This window comes from Myxine glutinosa, chromosome 7 (assembly GCF_964187855.1).
Source record: "Myxine glutinosa chromosome 7, kmMyxGlut1.1, whole genome shotgun sequence".
Taxonomy (NCBI): domain Eukaryota; kingdom Metazoa; phylum Chordata; class Myxini; order Myxiniformes; family Myxinidae; genus Myxine; species Myxine glutinosa.
The window spans coordinates 15,080,831-15,104,482 of record NC_136267.1 but is presented as its reverse complement, the minus strand read 5'-3'; the positions used below and the strand labels follow the sequence as shown (position 1 = coordinate 15,104,482).

Here is a 23,652-nt window from a genome sequence, read left to right as displayed (position 1 = left end):
ATGTTTTCTTGGGTTTGTGCTTCCACACATGCGCTTGTTAACAAAGTCACCAACGCATATCCTGCATTCTAGGCAGAAAAGAACTATTAGCATGGGGGAATGGGTTGGAATGGTAATATTTCCATTTTATGGAACCTGGAAGGCAGGACATGAACTACGGCAAATGGCATTGGCTATAGAAACATTGGCAAATAAAACAGCTAGTGGATCGACACAACTTACAAGTGAGCTGGCAGCGACAAGAACCATGGCATTACAAAATCGTATGGCATTAGATATGCTGTTAGAAGAAAAAGGAGGTACATGTGCAGTCATTGGTACAGATTGTTGTACGTACATACCTGATAATTCAGAAGAAATTTATAACATAGCCGATACAATCAGACAAGAGGGAGCAAGATACCACGATTATATAAAAGGGGGTGCCTTTGCATGGTTGGGAAACACATTTGGAGGAGTAGCAGCTAAGATACTCCAATACTTGTTTGTTGGTTTAGTAGTTATATTGGCAATTGTTTTAGTGGTGGCCTGCTTGAAAGACTTAGTGACTGTGTGTTTGAATAAGGTAACCAACAACACTATGATAATGCATGAAGTGACAAATGAGGAAAGAAATGTGGAACCACAAGAGGAAGACTTTTATGGCGACATAAATACCGAGATTAAAAGAATGAATCAAGTGATGTTGCAAATGAATACAGTAGAGTTAAGATAAGGGCATAACAAAAATGTTGTGAATCGTGTCAACCGGTGAACTTCTATCACCACAAGTTACACACTGTTTGAAGAGGGGGAAAAAAAAAAAAAAAAAAAAGGGGTGGAATTATGATACTAATACATTATGCTTAATTTGTTGGTTTGCAAAATTTGTTGGGAATTAGATATTCCTGTTTGTGAGTGTAATCATATACACTCATAAATGCATTTATTTTCTGTGAGTAGTGTTAAAATAACTGCATGAATTTTAATTTTCAAACTATATTGATTTGAAAGCAATTTTAAATGCTATTCTTAGTTTAGTAATAAAATACATACCTGATTGAATATTATTTGTGTGACGCATATAAATGAATATAACTTTTTGAATGTTTTAAGAAAAAAAAAAAAAAAATTGTTGAATGTGAAACTGTCGGAAGATATACATGATTATGCTGATTTCATGGTAAGATGTACCCTATCTGATTCAGTGTGTGTGGAAAGCAGATTCAGATGTGACTGAGTAAAAGGATAAGACGAGATCACATTTTGAAGGGAGTGCTAACGGAATTGGGAAGCAGTTTGAGAAAGAAAATTTGTGGCTAAAAATAAAGTTAATCTTGGCATACACCCTCCTTCTCAAAGAATGATGAAGACATTCTCCTGTGTAACTTGGAGATGGATGCTTACCTTCACCAAGGAAATTTATGTGACCATTTGCCTGGATCACACTGCAACATATGAAAGAAAGGCAATCACTTACTCTTGTTCGAAGGCTTCGAACATTCATCACATCAGAAGTTGCAGGACAACAACATTTTACCTGCAACCTCTACGATATGCGGGGACATATGTTATTACTTCACCAACGTCCGGGGAACCAGCATGGAGCTGCAAGCAAACGGCTGTGCCTTTTCACAACAGCTGTGCACGATTCTGCTGGTTGCTCCTGGTATGAACCATGGATGACCTGAACACCATGGTCCCAACATCATTGTGGATGCATCTGGCATCCCTGTTCCACATCTTGCTGGCCAATCAACATCACACCAATACTTGCTGCCCACTCATAATGAGGGAGGAGGCAAGTCGACTACAACTGGGCGAAGGCCTTGTTCAGGAATTATTATGGTTTGCAGCAAGAGTGGCAAGAATGCTACATGGAGAGCGGGGTCAGTCTATGACTCCGCACAGTTATTACAACAGCGAAACCCTACACAAAGTAGTGCAGGTGCTATGAAGACATTAGAAGAAAATGTTTCATACCTGAATTCAAACACAAGTGATCAGCCCTTCCTTTCAAACAAAGAGTCAACATTTGTTTGGAGGCAAACGTTTTGCCAGATGTTGCAGATGCTTTATAAATTTGAAAAATGGTGAAGTGAAATTGTTGTGTCTTGGTGATGGTGAAGTGTTGTTTTGCAAAGATATTTGTGATGCAAGTGAAATAGATTGAATTAACAATATGGAAGGAGTCAATGACCAACGAAATGTTTTGTGATCAGATTCTTGCAGGATGACGGTGTATGCCTAAGGGAATTGGATTACCAAAGTTGTGGTTTGAGTACTTGTATTGATGTTTACTTGTAGTGATTGATTGTTTACTTGTACTTGTATTGATGTTTAGATTAATGGATAATATAAACAAAAACAAAAAGATGAGGGAATTGTGGAAGTATAGATCTTTACTTGTAATTGGTTGAGATTGGTGAGTGAACAGGTGGTGCAGAGAATGTCAGGAATTTGGACCTCGGAAACACGAAGATAAGCAAAACCTGGAAATCTCTTGTTCACCTTGTCACGGCCCTGGGCTAGAGCACATTTCTAGGCTTTCACTATTGTGAAGCAAATGTAGGGTGGAGGAACTCCCAGCAGGAGGGGATGGTTGTCAACGCCTGGGGGGGGAGGGGGGCGAGCTGGTGCCGGTGAGGCGAGCGTGGATGACCGAGTAACGTTTGCGGAGAAGGGATTAAGATTAGCGCAGAGAGGATTAAGATTTCTGTGACCATAAAACGTGAACAACGTCCTGGTAGGAACACACTTGCCACCAGAACCTTTGACGAACGGAACGAGTACGGAACGAGAACAGCGCTGCGCAGAGGACCGGCCAAAGAAAAAGAACCAACGACTTGAATTACCAAATTCATTGAGTTATTGTAGTTCCTTATTATATTGAAACAAGTGATCTATTAATTATAATAAAGCCTTACTTTATAAAGCTGTTTCGGTCATATTGGAGTCTCCTGAGTCTTCTCACATTCTCCTACACCCTGGAGACCCAAAAGACACCGAAATGGTCAAAGATGCCTATCCCTCTGAAACGACATGTGGTGAGGCGCGTGGAGCACGCCGAGTCACGCTGGTATGTATAACCATCATGTATTTATTACCCTGCGCTCGCGAAGCGAAAGGCAGGGTTAAGCATTCGGGTACGTAAGTACGTTGTGTCTGCATTCTAAAAATTCATTTTCTCGGCAACCGTTGGTCCGATTGACATGAAATTTTCACCACAGGAGGGCCTCCTCCTGTAGAATATTTAAGTGGATAGTATGACGTCACAGGTCACGTGGTACGGGCGCCATCTTGGAAAAAGCAAAAACCTTTGCATCTCTATATCTCAAAAACCACTGCACATGAATAATTGAGACAGGTCTCATTGCAAAGAGCTCTCCATGCGGAATAAGATATGTGAATGATGACGTCATAGGTGGTGCCGTTATGACGTCGTAATTCGACAAGTAAAAAAATTTATCCGATCAGGATGAAATTTCTTAAGCATCTTCTCGGTATAAATTGATGCAGATATAAAATTATAATGACGTCGTAGGTCCCGTGGTTCGAACGCCATATTGTTTTGAGTGTAAAGCCTGAAAAACCACGAAAATCAAATTTTCTCCCAAAAGGACTGAACAGATCGAGGCCAATCTTTGCAGGCAGAATCGCATACCCATGACGAACAAAAAAGTCACCGAGCATGACATCATGCATCACATGGTTTCGGAGTTATGACGTTTTTAAGCATAAACTTTTAAAACCTAGCTCCTCCCTCATTTTTCATCCCATCGAGGGGAAACTTCACAGATGTGTTCAGCTTATTGTTGCGGTTTTGAGTCTGTCAAGTGAGTTTAATAAAGGTTAAATCTGTCCCCCATAGTTAGTCACACAAGCAACATGTAGCCTCGCAATAGTATAGTTATGTCTTAGTATTTGTGAGCTTAGTTCCTTTCCAGTGTTAATTCTGAATTGAGTAGGAGACGGGGAAATAGGCCCTACTTGCCACCGATTTTCCAGCCACCCTAGCATCAATCCAGTTTGTTAACGTTGGTTCATATTGGGCGAGTTAACACGAGGGAGGCAGAGGAGGATTGGGGCGGAGTCGAGGCAGAGCGGTAGGAACGATGACGGTAAGCATGAGCCGCCAATCAGAGCTCGAGGGTGGTGGTGGCGGCGTGGCGTCAGAGGGCGTGGTGAGAAGAGTCGGGTGAGTTCCAGAAGGTTCGGGGGGCGTAGCTATAAGAACCGCTGCGCAAAAGCCCTCGACAGGACTCGCAGAGCAGAGGGAGAGGTAAAAGGACTAGCACGTGGAACACTGATAAGAGGACTTGCATCGGAGGGCTAACATGACTTGACTTGCTGCGAGAGAGAGAGAGAGATAACAGGACTCGCGTCGTACTGCCTGATGAACTTGACCATTGCACGAGAACGCGCGCGCTAACCAACACCAAGTGTATTGAAGAAGAGGAGTTGGTCGTTACATATACGCGGGTGCAGCCAGACACGTTTAGAACGAATAGCGCATTTTGAGACGCGCGAGTGAACAAGGCTGGGTAACCGCCAGCCGCGCTAAAGTCCGCCCTCTGCCGTTTCACCCCAACATCTGCTTTGTTCGAGAGACGCGCTCCGAGTCCCTGCCTTCGCCTGCTACCATCTTCGCGGGACGTGCCGGGGACCGTGGAGAGCTAGACGAGGACCATCTCTGGGCGCGTTGGGGAACACCTGCCCATCTGCAATCGCCCATGTGAGTGTGAGGCGGGCCCGTTGTCCCAGGGATTGGTTAAGACTGTACAAGGATTGCTCTGTGTCTCTTCGTCCTTGAACTGTATATACGTGTGGGAATAATTAAACCCTTGTTCTTTCTTTCTGATTCGATCATTCCTGTGGTCTCCTCAATTGACTAAGCGTGGCACGAATAGGATCGCTCCAATCGGGTTCCACTAGTTAAGACTGCGTGGACCATGTGTACGCAATCCGCTCGGCGTACTAACATCATACGTGGTTCGTGCGAGGCTTGTTTCCTCGCTCCCAGGGCAGCGCAGGTACTTAGGTACGAGCGAGAAAGTAGTCCCGAAACCCTACTCCGTGTGTGTCCGGGAGGGAAGTAATAAGTCTCGGTTCCGCCAGGCCAGTAAAGACAAGGGGATTAATCCCCCCTTGATAAGGGGAAGAAGGCCGGCATAGAGAACCGTAACAATATATTAAACGAAAATATTGAACAATTTATAACTCTTGAACCGCTTCATTGATCGACGTGAAACTTTATATTATAGTAGAGGTAATGCAGTGTAACATGTGTGCAAAATTTCAAGATGATTGGATGTACGGTCTGGAAGCTAGAAGTTGTTATTGCGTGAAGAAGAGTCATCATCCAGAGTGGGCATGGAATTAATTATCACACTGCACATGACGAGCAGGTAAAGTATGAAGCTGCACTTGCGGCCTTGAGGAATTTTTTTGTCCCAAGAGTTAATGTCATGGCAGAATGATATAAATTTCGGCAACGTGGTCAGGAAAATGGCGGCGAGTCCACGGAACAATACATTGCTTCATTAAGGGAGATGGTCGTCACATGTGAGTTTGGAGAGCTGGCAGAAGAAATGATCCGGGACCAGCTGGTCGAGAAAACAAACTCATCTCGCATTAGAGAGCGGTTCCTGCTAGAAACGGGACTGACATTACAGAAAGCTATAACCATCGCTAGACAGAATGAATCGGCAATGGCAGAGGCCAAGATCATAGGCCAAGGGGCTGCTAGTGCCATACAGGCTAAACATACACCCTGTGCAGACACAGGATTCGCAGAGCAGCAAAATACCCTTTAGACTCGTTGGGAGAGGTATTTCAGATCAGCGATCCCAACCGGCTCAATTTTTTTTATACAACGGACTTTCTTCAAACATACTGGGCAACCCGACATGCCACAACACAGCGATCACCTGTTGAACTGAGATGCACACCAAGCTGCATGTATCTGGGTTACAGATGCCAAAGGCCAACACACCGTCACGCCAAGACACAGCACTCACAGTACAAGAGAAGCAGAACAAGCAAAAGGCGTACACCGACAAACGGCGGGGGGCAAAGGATGTGAACTTTGAATGTGGCTCCTTCGTCTGAGTGAGGAAACCTGGCATCCTCCGAAAGGGACAATCTAAATTTTTAGCGCCTCTCCAAGTTATGGAGCGAAGAGGATCTCACACGTACAAACTGTCCGATGGACAGATCTGGAATGCTTTGCATTTAGCATCTGCCTTGCAAGGGGATGAAAGAGACGATACCGAGCAACCACTCCTTCCTGGCACCACCGCACCACCAGCTCAAGACACATCAGAACCTGTGCCGGTCGGCCGGGGATGCCAGAGTTGGCAGACCTCCAGTCTGGACACGAGATTATGTGATGATGTAATCTAAAGTTTTGAGAGAGTAAGAAAAGGAAGCTATGATAAACTGTTGCATGTCTATTATTACTTGTTTTATGGTTAATCCACGCTGTGGTATTACTACATTTCATCTTCTAGTTAACTATATTGTTGCAGATCCCGGGTTCGTCGATGTACTAAGGGGGGTTTATGCCCCGCTCCTCCTCAAACTCCAGGTCCACTGAGGCCGCCGTCCACGACTACTAAACTCGTGATTGACGGATTGCTAAGCAATTCCGATCGCCAATCTTCCAGCCACGCGCCGAAGAGTTTACTGGCCAAATATACAAAATACCTTCAAGACACGTGACCGGAGAAACCGGGGATGGAACCCTCGCTTTCACACACCTTATTCAATTGCGTGCCGAGCGGATTTGCACAGTGTGGAAAGCGGCGTTACCTTACGTGATTTATGGACCTGAATCAAGCCAAATTCGGTCTCGGATGATGCTAGGCCAATGGAGAAAAGACGTATCTGAACAGGTTGGAAAGTAATCAGATGTACAGCCTTTTATTTTGAAGGCACAGAGAACAGACAAAAGATACAGCTTATCAAGTCTTACCTACTATAAACCTGACTAGGCGCCTTCACACTCACACTCACACAGGGGAAGACACGCTGGTTATTGGCGTACCAATGTACGTGCTGGGATTGCCTCAAAGTGGCCGCAGCTGTGCGCCGTGCGCAGTTCGATGTGCAGTCTGGATGTGGGAATGTCCGACGAACCTCAGCACCGGTTGGACAAGCTTGCAGGTCAGCCGGATCAGAGCTAGAGATCGGCTAAGAAGCGATGGGGGTCGACGAAACACCAAGGCCAAACACGTGTCGTGGGAGAAGCGAAACTCAAGAGAAGAGGTGTATCTTCGACGAAGGACAAAAGCAAGAGAATCTCGTCGGCGAGGCGAAATCAAGAGGAGTATCCTCGGCGAGGCAAAAAGCAAGAGCAGTGTCCTCGGCGAGGCGAAAAGCAAGAGCTGTGTCCTCGGCGAGGCGAAAAGCAAGAGGAGTGTCCTCGGCGAGGAAAAAAGCAAGAGCAGTGTCCTCGGCGAGGCGAAAAGCAAGAGCAGTGTCCTCGGCGAGGCGAAAAGCAAGAGCAGTGTCCTCGGCGAGGCGAAAAGCAAGAGCAGTGTCCTCGGCAAGGCAAAAAGCAAGAGGCAAGAGGCCCTCGTGGTCGATGGGTGGGGGTATTTACCTGCCCCCAAAAACTCCCCGAATGTCCCACAGCCTCCTATTGGCTGAGGTTGGTCACATGCTGGCCTTCAATCCTTCCTCCTCCTCGGAAGGTTTCAGTCCTCCTTCCCCCTTTCATCCAGGGCTCCGCATTTGGCCACGCCTTCCTGCACATCTAAATGGCTTCCTTTTAACCACACAAAGGTTTCAAAGCCTGCCTACTCAACGCATATTTGGTCTCTATTACTACACAATGGGAAAGGGCTAATCTTCACATTCAATAAGAAATAACTAACTACTGCAGGCTACATGTTGTCGTGCAATTAACTATAGGGGGTTTGCCTTTATGGCAAAACCGCAACAATATATATGTATATATTGTTGGTCACTTAGTTGTGGTATGCATGTGGTTAAAGAAAGGGGGACATGTGGTGTTGTGCATAGAAGGTACGCTAGAGGGGGCGTGGCCAAGAGGAGGAGGAGTTCCGGGTAGAGGACGGAGCATGGAGAGGACGGGACGTGCGTCCGATGTTGGATTGAATAAAACAGTTGGACCTCACTGAATTCCTCATTATTGGAGTACTTTACGACACAACACAGGCTTTTCTACCCAGGATAATTTCGACATAAATCTACACAGGTAAAAAACGAATCAGCATATCGGAATTGTGCATCAATTCCAAAAAATTGTGGCATGCTTTTCTGACGATGAAAATACAGAAACCTCCGTATGGGTCGTTACAAAAATATGGCGTTCCGTGCTATCCGGAAGGAGTTTCACCCATGCGTGCCCCATTTCTCTCTGTGCCTTTTGATTTGCATGGTGAGTACCGTTTATGATAAAGTCTCATGTACCCTCTTCCCTGTATTTTTCTTCACAAATAAACACTTTAAAAGGTAAGAAAATGGGTTTGAGACATCTGCTTTCCATGCATATGCCATTAATTTGGCTCATTAGAAATGATCCTTGGGTAACGGTAACCATGAGTAAGAAATAATGAACACAGCGCAGTAAAGAGATCCACATTTGGGCATTTTCTGGGATGAGCGGTCCCAGCGCTGATGCATACCGTGTTAATGGGTACACAGACGTGACAATATTATAAACCACAAACACATGGCATTACCTTTTTAAACAGTTGCTACAGCTGTTTAACACCAAACTGAAAGGGAGGAAACCCGACATTCTTGAGGAATTATATGTTTATCATACCCACACACTAATGGACCTGAGCCTAGATCTACTGGAATCTATATACCCCAGAGAGGATAGTAGCATGACCCTTCCTGCCACTCCCAAAGGGAGTGGATGTCCTAATTGTAAATAAATAAACATGGAAGGGTTAAAAGACCCGGCCATCTCACGCTGATGTGTAATGGATCAGCTGATACGGCCTATCTGTATTTACTGTACTCCCACCCCCACCCCCTCTCCCACCCTCCCCCGCTCCATCTGCTCTACTGTGTTTCTTTTCCATTGCTGTTCCATCCTAGTCTTTACTTCTTGTTCTGTCAACGCCCATATTGCTGTGTTTGAGCTTGTATTAAACTTGTTCAGCACCTATGTCATCCTCCAAATGTCCCTATGTTGTGCCCATCTACCACTATTGGTGTTTCCAGATTTTCTACTGTATTGTGTCCTCTTCTAGTCTTCTACAAGCCTCAATTTTGCATACAAAAAACCCCACATATCGCAAGGGTTCCAGGGTATAAACACTGACCCGTGTTTTGCAGATTAAGATATTGTAGACGAGGGAAGGTCTTAGCGAGTTTCTCTTTGTAGCCACTGATCCCTTGAAGTGGGTTGTTCGCCAAAACGAGTCTTTCAAGACAAGGGAAAAGAAGGCCGAGGTGGCAAATCTCGTCCCAGGCAGCTACACAAAGAGGATACACTGTAAACTCCACCATTTCCTCAACAACGTTAAAAACATAAATGCAATAATTCCTTCTGCAGAGCAAAAGTCATTCATAAGGGAATCATTGTTGTTGAAAACGATTTTGATTTTAATGTTCATATCAGTGGTATGCTAATTATAAAGAGAACAGTTATGTAGACAAGTATATGATAATAACTTGAGCTCCATTAGTCAGGAAAAGCTGATCATGAGGTGAGATGGTAAAACAGGTATGCCTCATGGCATCTTCACATACAAGCAGCGTTACATTACAGCTATGCCTCATATACAAACGAGGTCAAACCAAATACAGATACAGTGACATCATAATGAGGCGTGTGCATTGGGAATACTTTATGAACGGGCCAGCAATACAACCCAGGATTTGATTAAACGACCAGAATCGAGAGGGAACTGCAATGGGATGGAGATGGGGTTTAACAGGACCAGAACATAGGCCGTTCGTAAACTTGTATAAAATGTAAAATTTGACCCCGCAATGTTTATACATATTCTTGGGGAAAATGCCAGGGGCATAGAAAAGGCCCCTTTGTATGGTATGTGCCATGTGGGAAAATAATAGAAAAGAAGGAACATTCCATAGTTTGTAGAAAATGCCAAACAATAGAAAATAAGGGACATTCAAAAAATCTCTGGTGCATGCTGGGCTACCCTTGTGTTCTTAGGAGTAACCAAGTAATGCTCTAGAAAAGTTAATATAAAGGGGCACCCTACATCTGGCAAATAAAATACATGGGTCGCGACTTTGGTGGAGATGCCGGGGAGGTCGCTCAGCGCTCGGGAGGGTGGCGTCTTGTCGTCTCAAGCTCGGGGCGCATCTCACGTCACGTCCGGCGCGGGGCCGCGTATATCCGGCGGGGAGTCACGCCCTCGCTCGTTAGCTCCGCCCCATATGGCATCGGCCCATGGCTTCTCATTGGGTGCGGGGGTTACCGGCTCCGCCCTTGACGAGGGGCCGACAGGGAGCCCCCTTCTGGGTAACCCCGTCGAGCACATGTTCAATGGCGGCCAACCGAGCCGGAGTGAGGACGCAAAGCCGCTGTTGTTGTGGTTGTTGTTGGAGCTTGAGATGATGGGAAGAGATGCGGGGAGGTATGGGAAGGTCCTAAACTCCTACTGGTGCCATATCATCACATTCTGGTGCAACGAAGAGTCATAATTAATGGAAACAAGTCCTTAACTGACATAGATTAAGAATAACTAGCAAGATGTCCTATAATTGTCTACGTGTGGTGCGGGGGACCTGGGCACGACATTTAATGGGGGAATGAAGGGGAAGATCGGCTCTAATGGGTGTTGTTTACAGACAATGGGACTAGGGAATGGGGTAAGGGGAGAGTTGGGGAGTATCGGAGAAGATAGGGGAATATTTACAAGCGGATATGGAGGTCAAATTCCATATTCGCAACATTGCACCCTTCTCTACCCTCGGGGCGTCCCGACCCGATAAATTTTTACCTACTTTAGTGTGGCACGCAATGTAGTTCCCTCTACTATTAACTCTACCCTGAGTGCGACAGTTTTACAGATATTCACAAATGAGTAAATATGTCCCCCTGCGACGTTGCACCCTTCTCCTCACAGAAACACACCCACAGGATAACCGAATCCGGAAAGAATTCTCAAACTAAACATACAGCCGGTAGGGAGCATTATTTACACGACTACGCTGCTATTTACACTACGATCCAGGACCTGTTTTTGGAGGAACACATGCAGATGTTATGCATAGAGAGAGCGCGCTTGCCAACATCGATACACCAACCCACGAGTGCTCTGTGGCCGACGGCCCTTTAATAACGTGCAGAGCACCCTTTCCCAGCATCAAAAGCACCACCCCACCACCAATCGGTGCAGTCACCATTGTTCATTGGAATAAAAATAAATTCGACAACCCCTAACCCTGCAGGTGTCTCTTGCTCTTCTTGTGGTGCACTTGGTGGTGTTAACTATTAGTGGTTCACCTGTATGGCATAGGTGCCACGTTGATCCATAGGTCCATCCCCGGGTGGTGCTTGGCCGCAAACGAACTGCGGTCCATTGTGGGTGGCCACAAACATTGCGGTCCATATGGTGTACCGATCCAGGCAGCGAACAGCGAAAGTGCAGGCCCACAACTGCGTCGCCAGCACCTCTCTCTCCTCTCTCTCTACCCCAAAGCCAGATCCTCGGAGGTGGGAGACAACAGAAGAAACAAGTGAGTAAGGTGGTAAGGGCGCAAAAGTGCACGCAATACAAGATGATGCACACTGGGGGCACATGGGAACCAGGTGAGACAGGTACGTTCCTATCGTACGCCCCCCCCCCACCAGGTAACCTACATGGCCCCTCCCTTACCCCTTACTGCATCCACACAACACAACACTACTCATAAACATCTACTTTACAAATCAACAAACATCCCTACTGTCTTCCCCGTTCCTCCCATATACCAAATTCGTCTTCTCTCCCTCCTAACCAATCAAATTTGCCATTTTCAACTCTCATCAAAATTTGCCATCTCCAACTGCACATCAAAATTTGCCATCACCAATTCATCATCAGTCCCTCCTAGGGAGGGAGAGATGGAATCACCCCAATGTCTCATCCACGTCGTGATGCGTCTCACAAATCCACAGCAATCTCATTTCCTGCAACAAACAAAGAAAACACAGGTGTGGAGTCATCATCATCACCACAGGCAAGTGGCTGCGTATGGTGCGACAGGTTCATCAATCCTAACTATCTCCTAAATGACTTTAACAACTTTACACTACCCGGGGGCTTTCTCCGGCCAAACCATTGGCCCTCTTACACTATGGGTTCTAAAAACCAATTCCCATTGGCCAAACTGTGGTGCTTTTCAATTTGGGGTCTCACTCCCCCGATTCATCTCCCGGTGCCCTCGCACAATTTCTGGGCTGCGGCGTGTACCTCTCCCAGTGGGTCTACCCACCTGCACACCTCCACCACTGCAGTTGCCTCCGAGCTTACCTGCTCCTTGCCCTAACCTAACTACCTGGGGAAGGCCCTCTGGCTCTCTCCCCACTCCGTGCCCTCTCTGGCACTGGGCTGCCCGATCCACACCCGGGATCCTCAGGCACCCACTCACAACTACCGGCTCCCAGAGCCCACCTGCGGCCTCACCTGGCCGACATCCTCACAGTGGTGGAGTGCCCAACCAACTACACACACTAACAGGCTACACGCCCAGCCATTTCCACAACACTAATGCACCCATTCACAACACCATTCTGCAACCGCACCACAAATGCCAATATCCAACCACAATTTACCTGCACCCTCTACCTAACACTTACACTACCCGCCCCGGGTGCTCGTGAAAGGGGTCCACTCTTCCCCCATCCACACCTTCGCACCATGCACACCACTCCGTACCACTCACTCCAACTCTCTCCACACACCTGTACCTGCACACCTGTGCTCTCACACCTGGTGCCACCTGCACCCTTCTCTCCCCAAGCGCATTCGCGCTGATCCACACACTCACTACTCATACACTGCTCCACACACCTGTCCAGTTGCACACCTGTGCAATCACACCTGTTCAATTCTCACAAACACGGCATCATCTCAGCTAACTACTCCCTTCTGAAACTTGCGCTTCCCAGTCGTCCCTTTAAACTATTGCGCTCCCTCGTCATTATCATCCATACTAATCTACCTGCGTCCCCACTACAGGTATCAGTCACTAACTAACCTTAACGTTACCTAAGGTCATCTTCGCTAGATCCCTACACACCATATCCTAACCCACCCGGGCTAGTTTTCACTGCCATACACCCCATAAACCTAGTGCTCCTTTGCCCCCCACATGGGAAGGATGGTGGATTTGCCATCCCACCACATCGGGGGTCTCTCACTACTAGTTTTGCACATCAAATTTCAACAAATCAAAAATTTGCCAATCACTGCCCATCATCTGCCAATCACTACTGCCAATCCTTTGCCAATCATCAAATTTTGTTTTTCTCTAATTTCGGGGCCAAAACACTAACCTCATCACCCAGTCTACTTACTACTGCCTCTCGGTGCGCCAATTCCTGTCCAAAGCCTGGCTTCGTAAAGCCAAGCAATGGATGCTGGTTGTTTTGTGCCAGCGGCTGGATGCGTCCGGCACTCGGTGCAGGGACGGGGGCTTACCCGTGCCGAGATCCCACGCACCACCTCGGCGTGGAGCCATCCAATGCCCCGATCTCGACCTGCCGGCACGTCTCACCAAGAAGTGGTCGCCATGACGACCCTTTCTATCCAGCTGCCCGCTCCGCCTAGTGGAGCACGGACGCGGCCGTTCAAAGCGAGGCCCAGCACGCACCGAGGGCCCGATTCGGCTATAAGTCGTTCTCAACTCTACCCCATCTAACGTCGATGCTTCACCTGGACGCTTACACCCCGCAGCCCGTTCCTTGCTCACACATCCAGCCGTGCCCATGCTACCTTTCCTTACGCACCCAGGTACACCCATTCCACTCACAGCCTTGGTCACACACCTGACCACCGAACACTTTGGCACACATTCGTTGCTCGCACACCTCACCAATACACCGCTTCGCACCCCCTCCTCGGTCACCTGCTCTGTGACAATCACAGGTGTGCTCTCATTCGCACACCCAACCACGTGCCTCACCACCAACTCCAGCGTGCATTCCCACTCACGCTCTACCATTCCAGGTGTGCATCCTTCCATCCCAGGTGTACATCCTCGCTCACCTGTCACAACTAACTCACGCTCCATGTCACTCCCACTACTTTCACCTCCATTCCTGACAGCGCACTCACCCTTACTCTTGACAGCGCACTCTTTCCTCGTGCACCTGTCCGTCACACACCTTTCTCGCGCACACTCTCCCGTTACACCCTCTGTAACACTCACCACAGGTGGACACTCTTCCTTACTTCTGACAGCGCACTCTTTCCTCATGCACCTGTCCGTCACACACCTTTCTCGCACACACTCCTGCGCACACTCTCCCGTCACACCCTCTGTAACACTCACCACACCGCGCTTCCCTGTGCCCCCTCGCACACGCGCTTCGACCAACTCACTCTTGACGGCACACTCACTCCTCGGCGTGCACTTTTTCCTCACACACCCCAGAGTCGGACTTTCTCGCACACCTCCTCTTTCGCACACCAGACCTGTCACACACCTCACCAACGGCCTTTCACGAACATCCGGGTCTATCTCGACCCCCAAGCTTATTAAATCACCTGGCGCATCATACGCACGACCATATTGGTCACCACTTACACCGGGTCCTCTTTCTCTTCGCTTCTCCTCCATCACCTGCGAATCCCTCATCCGGTTAATGAGCACATCATCACGATCCGAACACAGACTTTGGACCAATTCTTTTACTTCCTCCTTTATCTCTTTCTTATCCTCTCTCCGTCGCTTCTTAATTTCGCTCACCCCTTCTTCCACTTCCTCTAATTTTTGCTTCATCTCCTTCATCTCTTCGTGCGCCCCTTTAAGTTCTTCCTCTAACTCCACTTTATTTTTTTCTATGTGCTCCCGCACCTCCCGCTCTTTAACCTCCATTACCTCTACCACCTTGTCCATTTTCCTCGTCAGGTCCTCATGTACCGTCTGGCACTCTTTTTTAATTACCCCTACGTCCTTTTTCATCTCCTTCTGTGTCGATTTTAAACCCTCTATTACCGCTGTGTTCTTCTTTACCTGGTCCCCCAACTCCTTTTGTCCCACTGTCAGTTGTTCTACTCCCAGCGTCAACTCCTCTATACCACCTTGCAATTTTACAGTCCCCTTTCTCACCTCTTTCTCCATGCGCTCCTTACAGTGCCTCACCTCCTCGCGCACTCCTCCGACCTCCTCACTCACTCCTCTTCTGATCTCCTCTCCCATCACTTGCATCTCCTGCCCAGATGCCACCCTCATCTGCTCCATTTCCTCCCTGTGAGCATCCAGTTTGGTTTCTACCCCCATTCTGACCCCCTCTATCTGCTGCTCCATTTGTTTAACTTCCCTTTCCGCTTGGTCCCTCATGTCCCTCAATTTGCCTTCCATACTGTTTTCTAACCCCTCTAACCCTTTTTGCATCCCTTCCATTTGATTCTCTTGAGCGGCCATTCTGTTTTCTACCCCCGTTAACCCCTCCTGTATTTCCCCTAATCTATCGTCTAATTTCCCAAATTTCATGTCTAATCCCTTAAAATTATTGTCTAATCCCTCACTGGTACCCCTCGCTTCGTCCCTCATTACCCCCATTTGCTCACTCTGAGCCCTCGCTTCGTCCCTCATTACCCCCATTTGGTTTCCCATTACCCCCATTTGGCCCTCTAATCGCCCACTATCAACCCTCATTTGGCCCTCCATCCTATCCATTTTTGCATTCAGTTGGGTCAAGAATAATCTGAGGTCAAACCCGGTTTGCCCAGCGTCCCCAGCCGCCACCGCAGGCTCGCCCTCCGCGGCGCCGCTATTTTGGGACCCTTCAACCACGTGAGCGAGCGCGCCATTTTGCGCGCCCGCTACTTCGTGCGTGACGGCGCTATTTTGCGAACCTGCCGCCCTCACTGCTTCGCTCTCCTCCTGTCCCTCATTTTGGTCCTGGATCGACCCTACCTCACTCTCCCCTACCGGACCCCAGCCGTCTTGATCCGCCATAGCGCGACTTGCAAAATTCGAGTTTCGTAAAACAAAACAAATTTCGGCCGCTCCAAATTTTGACCAAATTTTTTTTTTTTTCCTCTATTCGTTTTTTTTTTTTCTTCAAAATTTGGTCGGGCCTCGAATCTCACTCCCGACACCAATTGTTACAGATACGACTTTGATGGTATGGTGGGCCGAGCGGGATGGCCGCCGTATCCGTACAAGTTACCCGATTGTACTCGAACGTCGACGAAGCCGCGCTATGCTGGCTCAATAGGAAAGAAAAAGAAGACACACGGCTGGATTACAATCACACAATACGACACCAGGGGTTCAGTTCTCAAGACCTCCGGAGGAGGTTATATTAAGGCGGAAAAGGTTAGATTACAGGGACAAGAGGGAAACATAGGAAGGTGGGCACTTAAACACACTCTTATATTAACCCTAGACAGACCACAGATAAACGGGACAAGGCTCACTCACACGGGGTTTGATGGCCAGGAAAGCGGCAGTCGATGGCTCAGGTGCACCTGGCTCAGGGACAGAATCGCGTACGGTGGTGTCCAGCAGATGCGGGGAGGTCGCTCAGCGCTCGTGGGTCGCGACTTTGGTGGAGATGCCGGGGAGGTCGCTCAGCGCTCGGGAGGGTGGCGTCTTGTCGTCTCAAGCTCGGGGCGCATCTCACGTCACGTCCGGCGCGGGGCCGCGTATATCCGGCGGGGAGTCACGCCCTCGCTCGTTAGCTCCGCCCCATATGGCATCGGCCCATGGCTTCTCATTGGGTGCGGGGGTTACCGGCTCCGCCCTTGACGAGGGGCCGACAGGGAGCCCCCTTCTGGGTAACCCCGTCGAGCACATGTTCAATGGCGGCCAACCGAGCCGGAGTGAGGACGCAAAGCCGCTGTTGTTGTGGTTGTTGTTGGAGCTTGAGATGATGGGAAGAGATGCGGGGAGGTATGGGAAGGTCCTAAACTCCTACTGGTGCCATATCATCACATTCTGGTGCAACGAAGAGTCATAATTAATGGAAACAAGTCCTTAACTGACATAGATTAAGAATAACTAGCAAGATGTCCTATAATTGTCTACGTGTGGTGCGGGGGACCTGGGCACGACATTTAATGGGGGAATGAAGGGGAAGATCGGCTCTAATGGGTGTTGTTTACAGACAATGGGACTAGGGAATGGGGTAAGGGGAGAGTTGGGGAGTATCGGAGAAGATAGGGGAATATTTACAAGCGGATATGGAGGTCAAATTCCATATTCGCAACAATATGTATATATTGTTGGTCACTTAGTTGTGGTATGCATGTGGTTAAAGAAAGGGGGACATGTGGTGTTGTGCATAGAAGGTACGCTAGAGGGGGCGTGGCCAAGAGGAGGAGGAGTTCCGGGTAGAGGACGGAGCATGGAGAGGACGGGACGTGCGTCCGATGTTGGATTGAATAAAACAGTTGGACCTCACTGAATTCCTCATTATTGGAGTACTTTACGACACAACACAGGCTTTTCTACCCAGGATAATTTCGACATAAATCTACACAGGTAAAAAACGAATCAGCATATCGGAATTGTGCATCAATTCCAAAAAATTGTGGCATGCTTTTCTGACGATGAAAATACAGAAACCTCCGTATGGGTCGTTACAAAAATATGGCGTTCCGTGCTATCCGGAAGGAGTTTCACCCATGCGTGCCCCATTTCTCTCTGTGCCTTTTGATTTGCATGGTGAGTACCGTTTATGATAAAGTCTCATGTACCCTCTTCCCTGTATTTTTCTTCACAAATAAACACTTTAAAAGGTAAGAAAATGGGTTTGAGACATCTGCTTTCCATGCATATGCCATTAATTTGGCTCATTAGAAATGATCCTTGGGTAACGGTAACCATGAGTAAGAAATAATGAACACAGCGCAGTAAAGAGATCCACATTTGGGCATTTTCTGGGATGAGCGGTCCCAGCGCTGATGCATACCGTGTTAATGGGTACACAGACGTGACAATATTATAAACCACAAACACATGGCATTACCTTTTTAAACAGTTGCTACAGCTGTTTAACACCAAACTGAAAGGGAGGAAACCCGACATTCTTGAGGAATTATATGTTTATCATACCCACACACTAATGGACCTGAGCCTAGATCTACTGGAATCTATATACCCCAGAGAGGATAGTAGCATGACCCTTCCTGCCACTCCCAAAGGGAGTGGATGTCCTAATTGTAAATAAATAAACATGGAAGGGTTAAAAGACCCGGCCATCTCACGCTGATGTGTAATGGATCAGCTGATACGGCCTATCTGTATTTACTGTACTCCCACCCCCACCCCCTCTCCCACCCTCCCCCGCTCCATCTGCTCTACTGTGTTTCTTTTCCATTGCTGTTCCATCCTAGTCTTTACTTCTTGTTCTGTCAACGCCCATATTGCTGTGTTTGAGCTTGTATTAAACTTGTTCAGCACCTATGTCATCCTCCAAATGTCCCTATGTTGTGCCCATCTACCACTATTGGTGTTTCCAGATTTTCTACTGTATTGTGTCCTCTTCTAGTCTTCTACAAGCCTCAATTTTGCATACAAAAAACCCCACATATCGCAAGGGTTCCAGGGTATAAACACTGACCCGTGTTTTGCAGATTAAGATATTGTAGACGAGGGAAGGTCTTAGCGAGTTTCTCTTTGTAGCCACTGATCCCTTGAAGTGGGTTGTTCGCCAAAACGAGTCTTTCAAGACAAGGGAAAAGAAGGCCGAGGTGGCAAATCTCGTCCCAGGCAGCTACACAAAGAGGATACACTGTAAACTCCACCATTTCCTCAACAACGTTAAAAACATAAATGCAATAATTCCTTCTGCAGAGCAAAAGTCATTCATAAGGGAATCATTGTTGTTGAAAACGATTTTGATTTTAATGTTCATATCAGTGGTATGCTAATTATAAAGAGAACAGTTATGTAGACAAGTATATGATAATAACTTGAGCTCCATTAGTCAGGAAAAGCTGATCATGAGGTGAGATGGTAAAACAGGTATGCCTCATGGCATCTTCACATACAAGCAGCGTTACATTACAGCTATGCCTCATATACAAACGAGGTCAAACCAAATACAGATACAGTGACATCATAATGAGGCGTGTGCATTGGGAATACTTTATGAACGGGCCAGCAATACAACCCAGGATTTGATTAAACGACCAGAATCGAGAGGGAACTGCAATGGGATGGAGATGGGGTTTAACAGGACCAGAACATAGGCCGTTCGTAAACTTGTATAAAATGTAAAATTTGACCCCGCAATGTTTATACATATTCTTGGGGAAAATGCCAGGGGCATAGAAAAGGCCCCTTTGTATGGTATGTGCCATGTGGGAAAATAATAGAAAAGAAGGAACATTCCATAGTTTGTAGAAAATGCCAAACAATAGAAAATAAGGGACATTCAAAAAATCTCTGGTGCATGCTGGGCTACCCTTGTGTTCTTAGGAGTAACCAAGTAATGCTCTAGAAAAGTTAATATAAAGGGGCACCCTACATCTGGCAAATAAAATACATTTACTTCTTCAAGCAGCTGTATGAATCAAATTGTCGCCCCTTTAAATGGACTTTTCTGGAGCATTCCTTGGCGCCCAGGGGTATTGCCCCGTTTTTTTTTCAATTCTACTCTGGACTGCAGACCAATTTGGAAAAGGTAATTAGATGCATATGGGCTGATAGGAAAACCGAAGGAGCATGCTTGCTTTTGACTGGACATCAACCCTGGTGTCTTGTTTCCTCCAGTTCGCTGGTGGATGCTGAAGATCCCACAATACCTTTCAAAAAGGAAAGGCCATTGTATGCTAGGACCCAAGGCAAATTACAAATTCCTTCCCTAACCTGCCCTGGAGAAATTGGCATTGCCAGGTCTCCTTGCCCATGAAAACACAAGCGTGGCACCCCATATAACTTCATGGTTATCAGACAGATCAGATTTAGGTGTTTAGATATGAACTCCAGGACTCACCTAGGTGATTATAAGTGATGTGCAGGAGTTTGATGTTAACGAAGCTGCAAATGGCAGTGTTGGGGTCCTGAACTGAGACGTCAGAGACCAAATGCTCATTTTGCAAGAGGTCAGAATGCACAGGACTAGAAGTGTTGGGATCTGAAATATTCACGGACTGAGCTCCAGCATGTTCAAGGGCTGCGGTGCATTGAAACTCCAAACCAGCACCATCTGTGTGTTTGGAGTGCTTTGTATCAAGGGATTGTGTCCCGCCGGACTGTGACCCAGATGGAACAGAGCTTTGCCAAGAGTGGAAAGAATCCAATGTTGACTGTGAATGAGTTGGATTGGATGAGGAGGAAGAGGAAGAGGTGGAGGAGGAAGAAGCAGAGGAGGAGGAATAAGCCAGTGTGGGATGCAGAGGGACTTCTTTGTAGTTGTTGAAGCAAAGGAAAAGCTCCTCCAATCTGGGGGTTTGAGGGCAAAGATAACTCAACTCCAGCCTAAGACTTGAGCAAGCTTAATATAGTGGATGGTAGAGAGTGAATTATGCATCACACCACCACAACACAATATGAAACAAGAAAAAGAGTAATCAGAGTGCAAACCCTCACCAGGATGTATTTTCAGTGGTTTTAAGGCTTTTGTGTTAAAACAAATATGGCGGCCAAAACACGTGACCGATGATGTCATCCTTATTTTTTTTTCTAAACTAATTTATTCCTAGATTATGCTCAATAAATTTCATCTTGATCGGATAAAGTTTTTTTGTACTTGTCGAATCATGACGTCATAATGGAGGCACCTATGACATCATCATTAACATTTTATTTCCCATGGAGAGTTCTTTACATTAAGCTGTGTCTCAATTTATTTCTATTCAGCGCTTTCAGAGATATAGAGGTGCAAAGTTTTTCGGTTTTTCCAAGATGGCGGCCGAAACACGTGACCGATGATGTCATTATTTTTTTCCTCCACCACTTTATTCCGACATGGCGCTCAATAAATTTCATCTTGATCGCATGAAGGTTTGTACTTGTCGAATTATGACGTCATAATGGAGGCACCTATGAAATCATCATTAACAAATTTTACTCCCCATGGAGAGTTCTTTACAATGAGCCATGACTCCTTTTTTTCTATTCAGCATTTTCGGAGATATAGAGGTGCAAAGGTTTTCGATTTTTCCAAGATGGCGGCCAAACCACATAATCTGTGACGTCATAATTATCATTCAAACATTTTCAGGTGGAGTTGCACCTATGGTGAAAATTTCCTGTCAATCAGACCAACGGTTGCAGAGAAAATCATATTTATTTTGTGGGGACAAACAGACAGACAAACAATATAATGAATGAATGATCGTTTTAAGGCCATTTTCCCCACTAGAGCGGGGGTTAGCCTTGCGGGCCCCATGACAATCATGGTTCCCTGTTTGAGGCAATGTTTTTATGGCCGGATGCCCTTCCTGACGCCAACCCTTGGTCACGCTCTTACGATGCGCAGGGATACGGTGTACCTATTCTAAATCGGGGTACACACCGTGATCATTCATCCCAGCAAGCTGGTACTCAATTTGCCGACCTCGGAAGGATGACAGGCTGAGTTAACCCCCCCTGGCGTTAATTCAGCGATCGACCGGGATTCGAACACAGGATCCTCAGATCCCAAGCCGGCACCCTAACCGCTAAGCCAACACCAGGCTTTTTTACTATTCAGCACTTTCAGGATATAGAGGTGCAAAATTTTTCGATTTTTCCAAGATGGCGGCCGAACCACGTAATCTGTGACGTCATAATTATCATTCAAAAATTTTCAGGTGGAGTTGCACCTATGGTGAAAATTTCCTGTTAATCAGACAAACGGTTGCAGAGAAAATCATATTTATATTGTGTGGACAAACAGACAGACAAACAAATGGCCTCAAATGCAATACCCTCTCCTCAGGCGAGGGTAATAAATGATTTGGTATTGTGCTGAATAGTGAGCAATGAGGAAGCATCAATAAAAGTATCAAGGAGAGTAGAGGCATGACCTTGGTAGGGAGTGAAGTAGTGTCCGCACTGTGGTCCAATCAGCGTCCGTGTTGTTCAGAACAAGACGGCGCAGCATTTGTGGAAAATTCACAGATGTTATTGGACTTTGCCCGAATGGATTACCACTCAAGTTCAGGAAGTCAAGCTGAGGTATATGTCTCACGATGCTGCTAACCTGGAAGGGAAGTTGGGCAGTGAGGGCCCATGGAAAGCAAGTGATGAGTGCTGAGAGACAGTGAAGGGAGCAGCGTGGATGGTGGTAGGGTGGGAGGGCTGTTTGAGGAAAACTAAAGTAGCTCAGCATGACCTAGTTTGCAAAAAGGCTTCTAGGACACCACAAGGTGCATCACCTACATGGAAACAAAAAAAAAACATTCCCAAAATCAAGAAAGTAAGGCACAGTGACCTAATTATAAACATGCTTTTTTTTTTTTGTATACAATATCGAGGCCCGCGTAAGATCTAACATTAATCACAAAAAAAACGGACACACAAAACATACAATAAAGGGAGCGGGAGACAAGATGGGGAGAGAGACGGAAGCACACAAGTACAACAGTAGTGAACAGGGACATCGGGAGATCTGTGGAAGGAAGAGGGCTTGGGGGGAGGAGGCATGGGAAAGAGGGAAGGTAGGGGGGTATAAAACACATGGACACTGCTAGGACTCACAGGAAAGAAGTCGGAATTTCAAAGAAGTGGATCTGGAGTGAATTAACGGGGGTAGAAAAGATCAAGGTTTTGGATGGGGGAAGATAAGAGATGGTGGTGAACAGCTGTTTTAAAGACCTGGAGGGAGGAGTCGGATTGAAGAGAGTGAGGGAGTTTGTTCCAGAGGTGAGAGAAAAGAGGAATGAGAAAAGAGGAGTCTTGATTTTGTAAATTTAACCATAAGAGGGTTGCAGGCAGATCTTGTGCGACCTGCAGGAATATTTGGGGGACAGAGCACAGAGAGAGCTGAGGCAGCAAGGCTGGAGAGGAGTCGGTAGAAGACAGAAAGACCACCAACCTGCCTGCGGTGAGTGAGTGAAAGGCCCTCGGAATTGGCTTCATCGTGGGAGATTCCAATGATTCTGCAAACTATGAGAAAACTATAAAGTTCTAAGCAAACTATGAGGTTTTAAGTGTTTAAAAATGCCTGAAAAGGCTTCTAGAGCATGTAAAGGCCACACTGCTTATGTCCAGGCCAGAAGCTTCATGTGGAAGGAAGAGGGCTTGGGGGGACATTTGCAGGGAAGTTTGACATAACTTGGGGAGAGGGCTTGGGGGCTTGGGGAGACATTTGCAGGGAAGTTTGTCATAACCAAGTCTAGAAGAGAAGATACTCCACTGACTGAGATCTGGGTCGGGAAATTGACAGATTGTGTCAGTCCCAATAAGTCGCAGAAGTCCTTTGCTGAGATGCTATGGCAGGTGAGAGAGGTACACACCCAGCCAGCTGGCATGATGACAGTTGAAGTCGCCACATATGAGGAAGCAGAAGCAGCATGTCCAGAGTAGAGTGACCTAATTTGAAACCAAATTGATGATCAGAGATCA

The 23,652-nt window shown here is 46.8% G+C and overlaps 1 protein-coding gene across 4 annotated transcripts in view; it reads right to left on the bottom strand.

Moving 5' to 3' along the window:
- Positions 1–23,652, bottom strand: part of TBCEL (tubulin folding cofactor E like) — a 126,358-nt gene that overhangs the window by 87,099 nt on the left and 15,607 nt on the right. For 2 of the 4 annotated variants that reach the window (XM_078781297.1, XM_068121831.2), the window contains 4 exons: positions 22,113–22,288; positions 20,096–20,544; positions 18,719–18,871; positions 9,285–9,437 (listed from right to left, as the gene is read on the bottom strand). In XM_078781297.1, the coding sequence (XP_078637423.1) occupies positions 9,285–9,437; positions 18,719–18,871; positions 20,096–20,544; positions 22,113–22,288 (931 nt within the window). The remainder of the gene's footprint in view (positions 1–9,284; positions 9,438–18,718; positions 18,872–20,095; positions 20,545–22,112; positions 22,289–23,652) is intronic. The other 2 variants (XM_068121832.2, XM_078781298.1) reach the window with 1 other exon arrangement.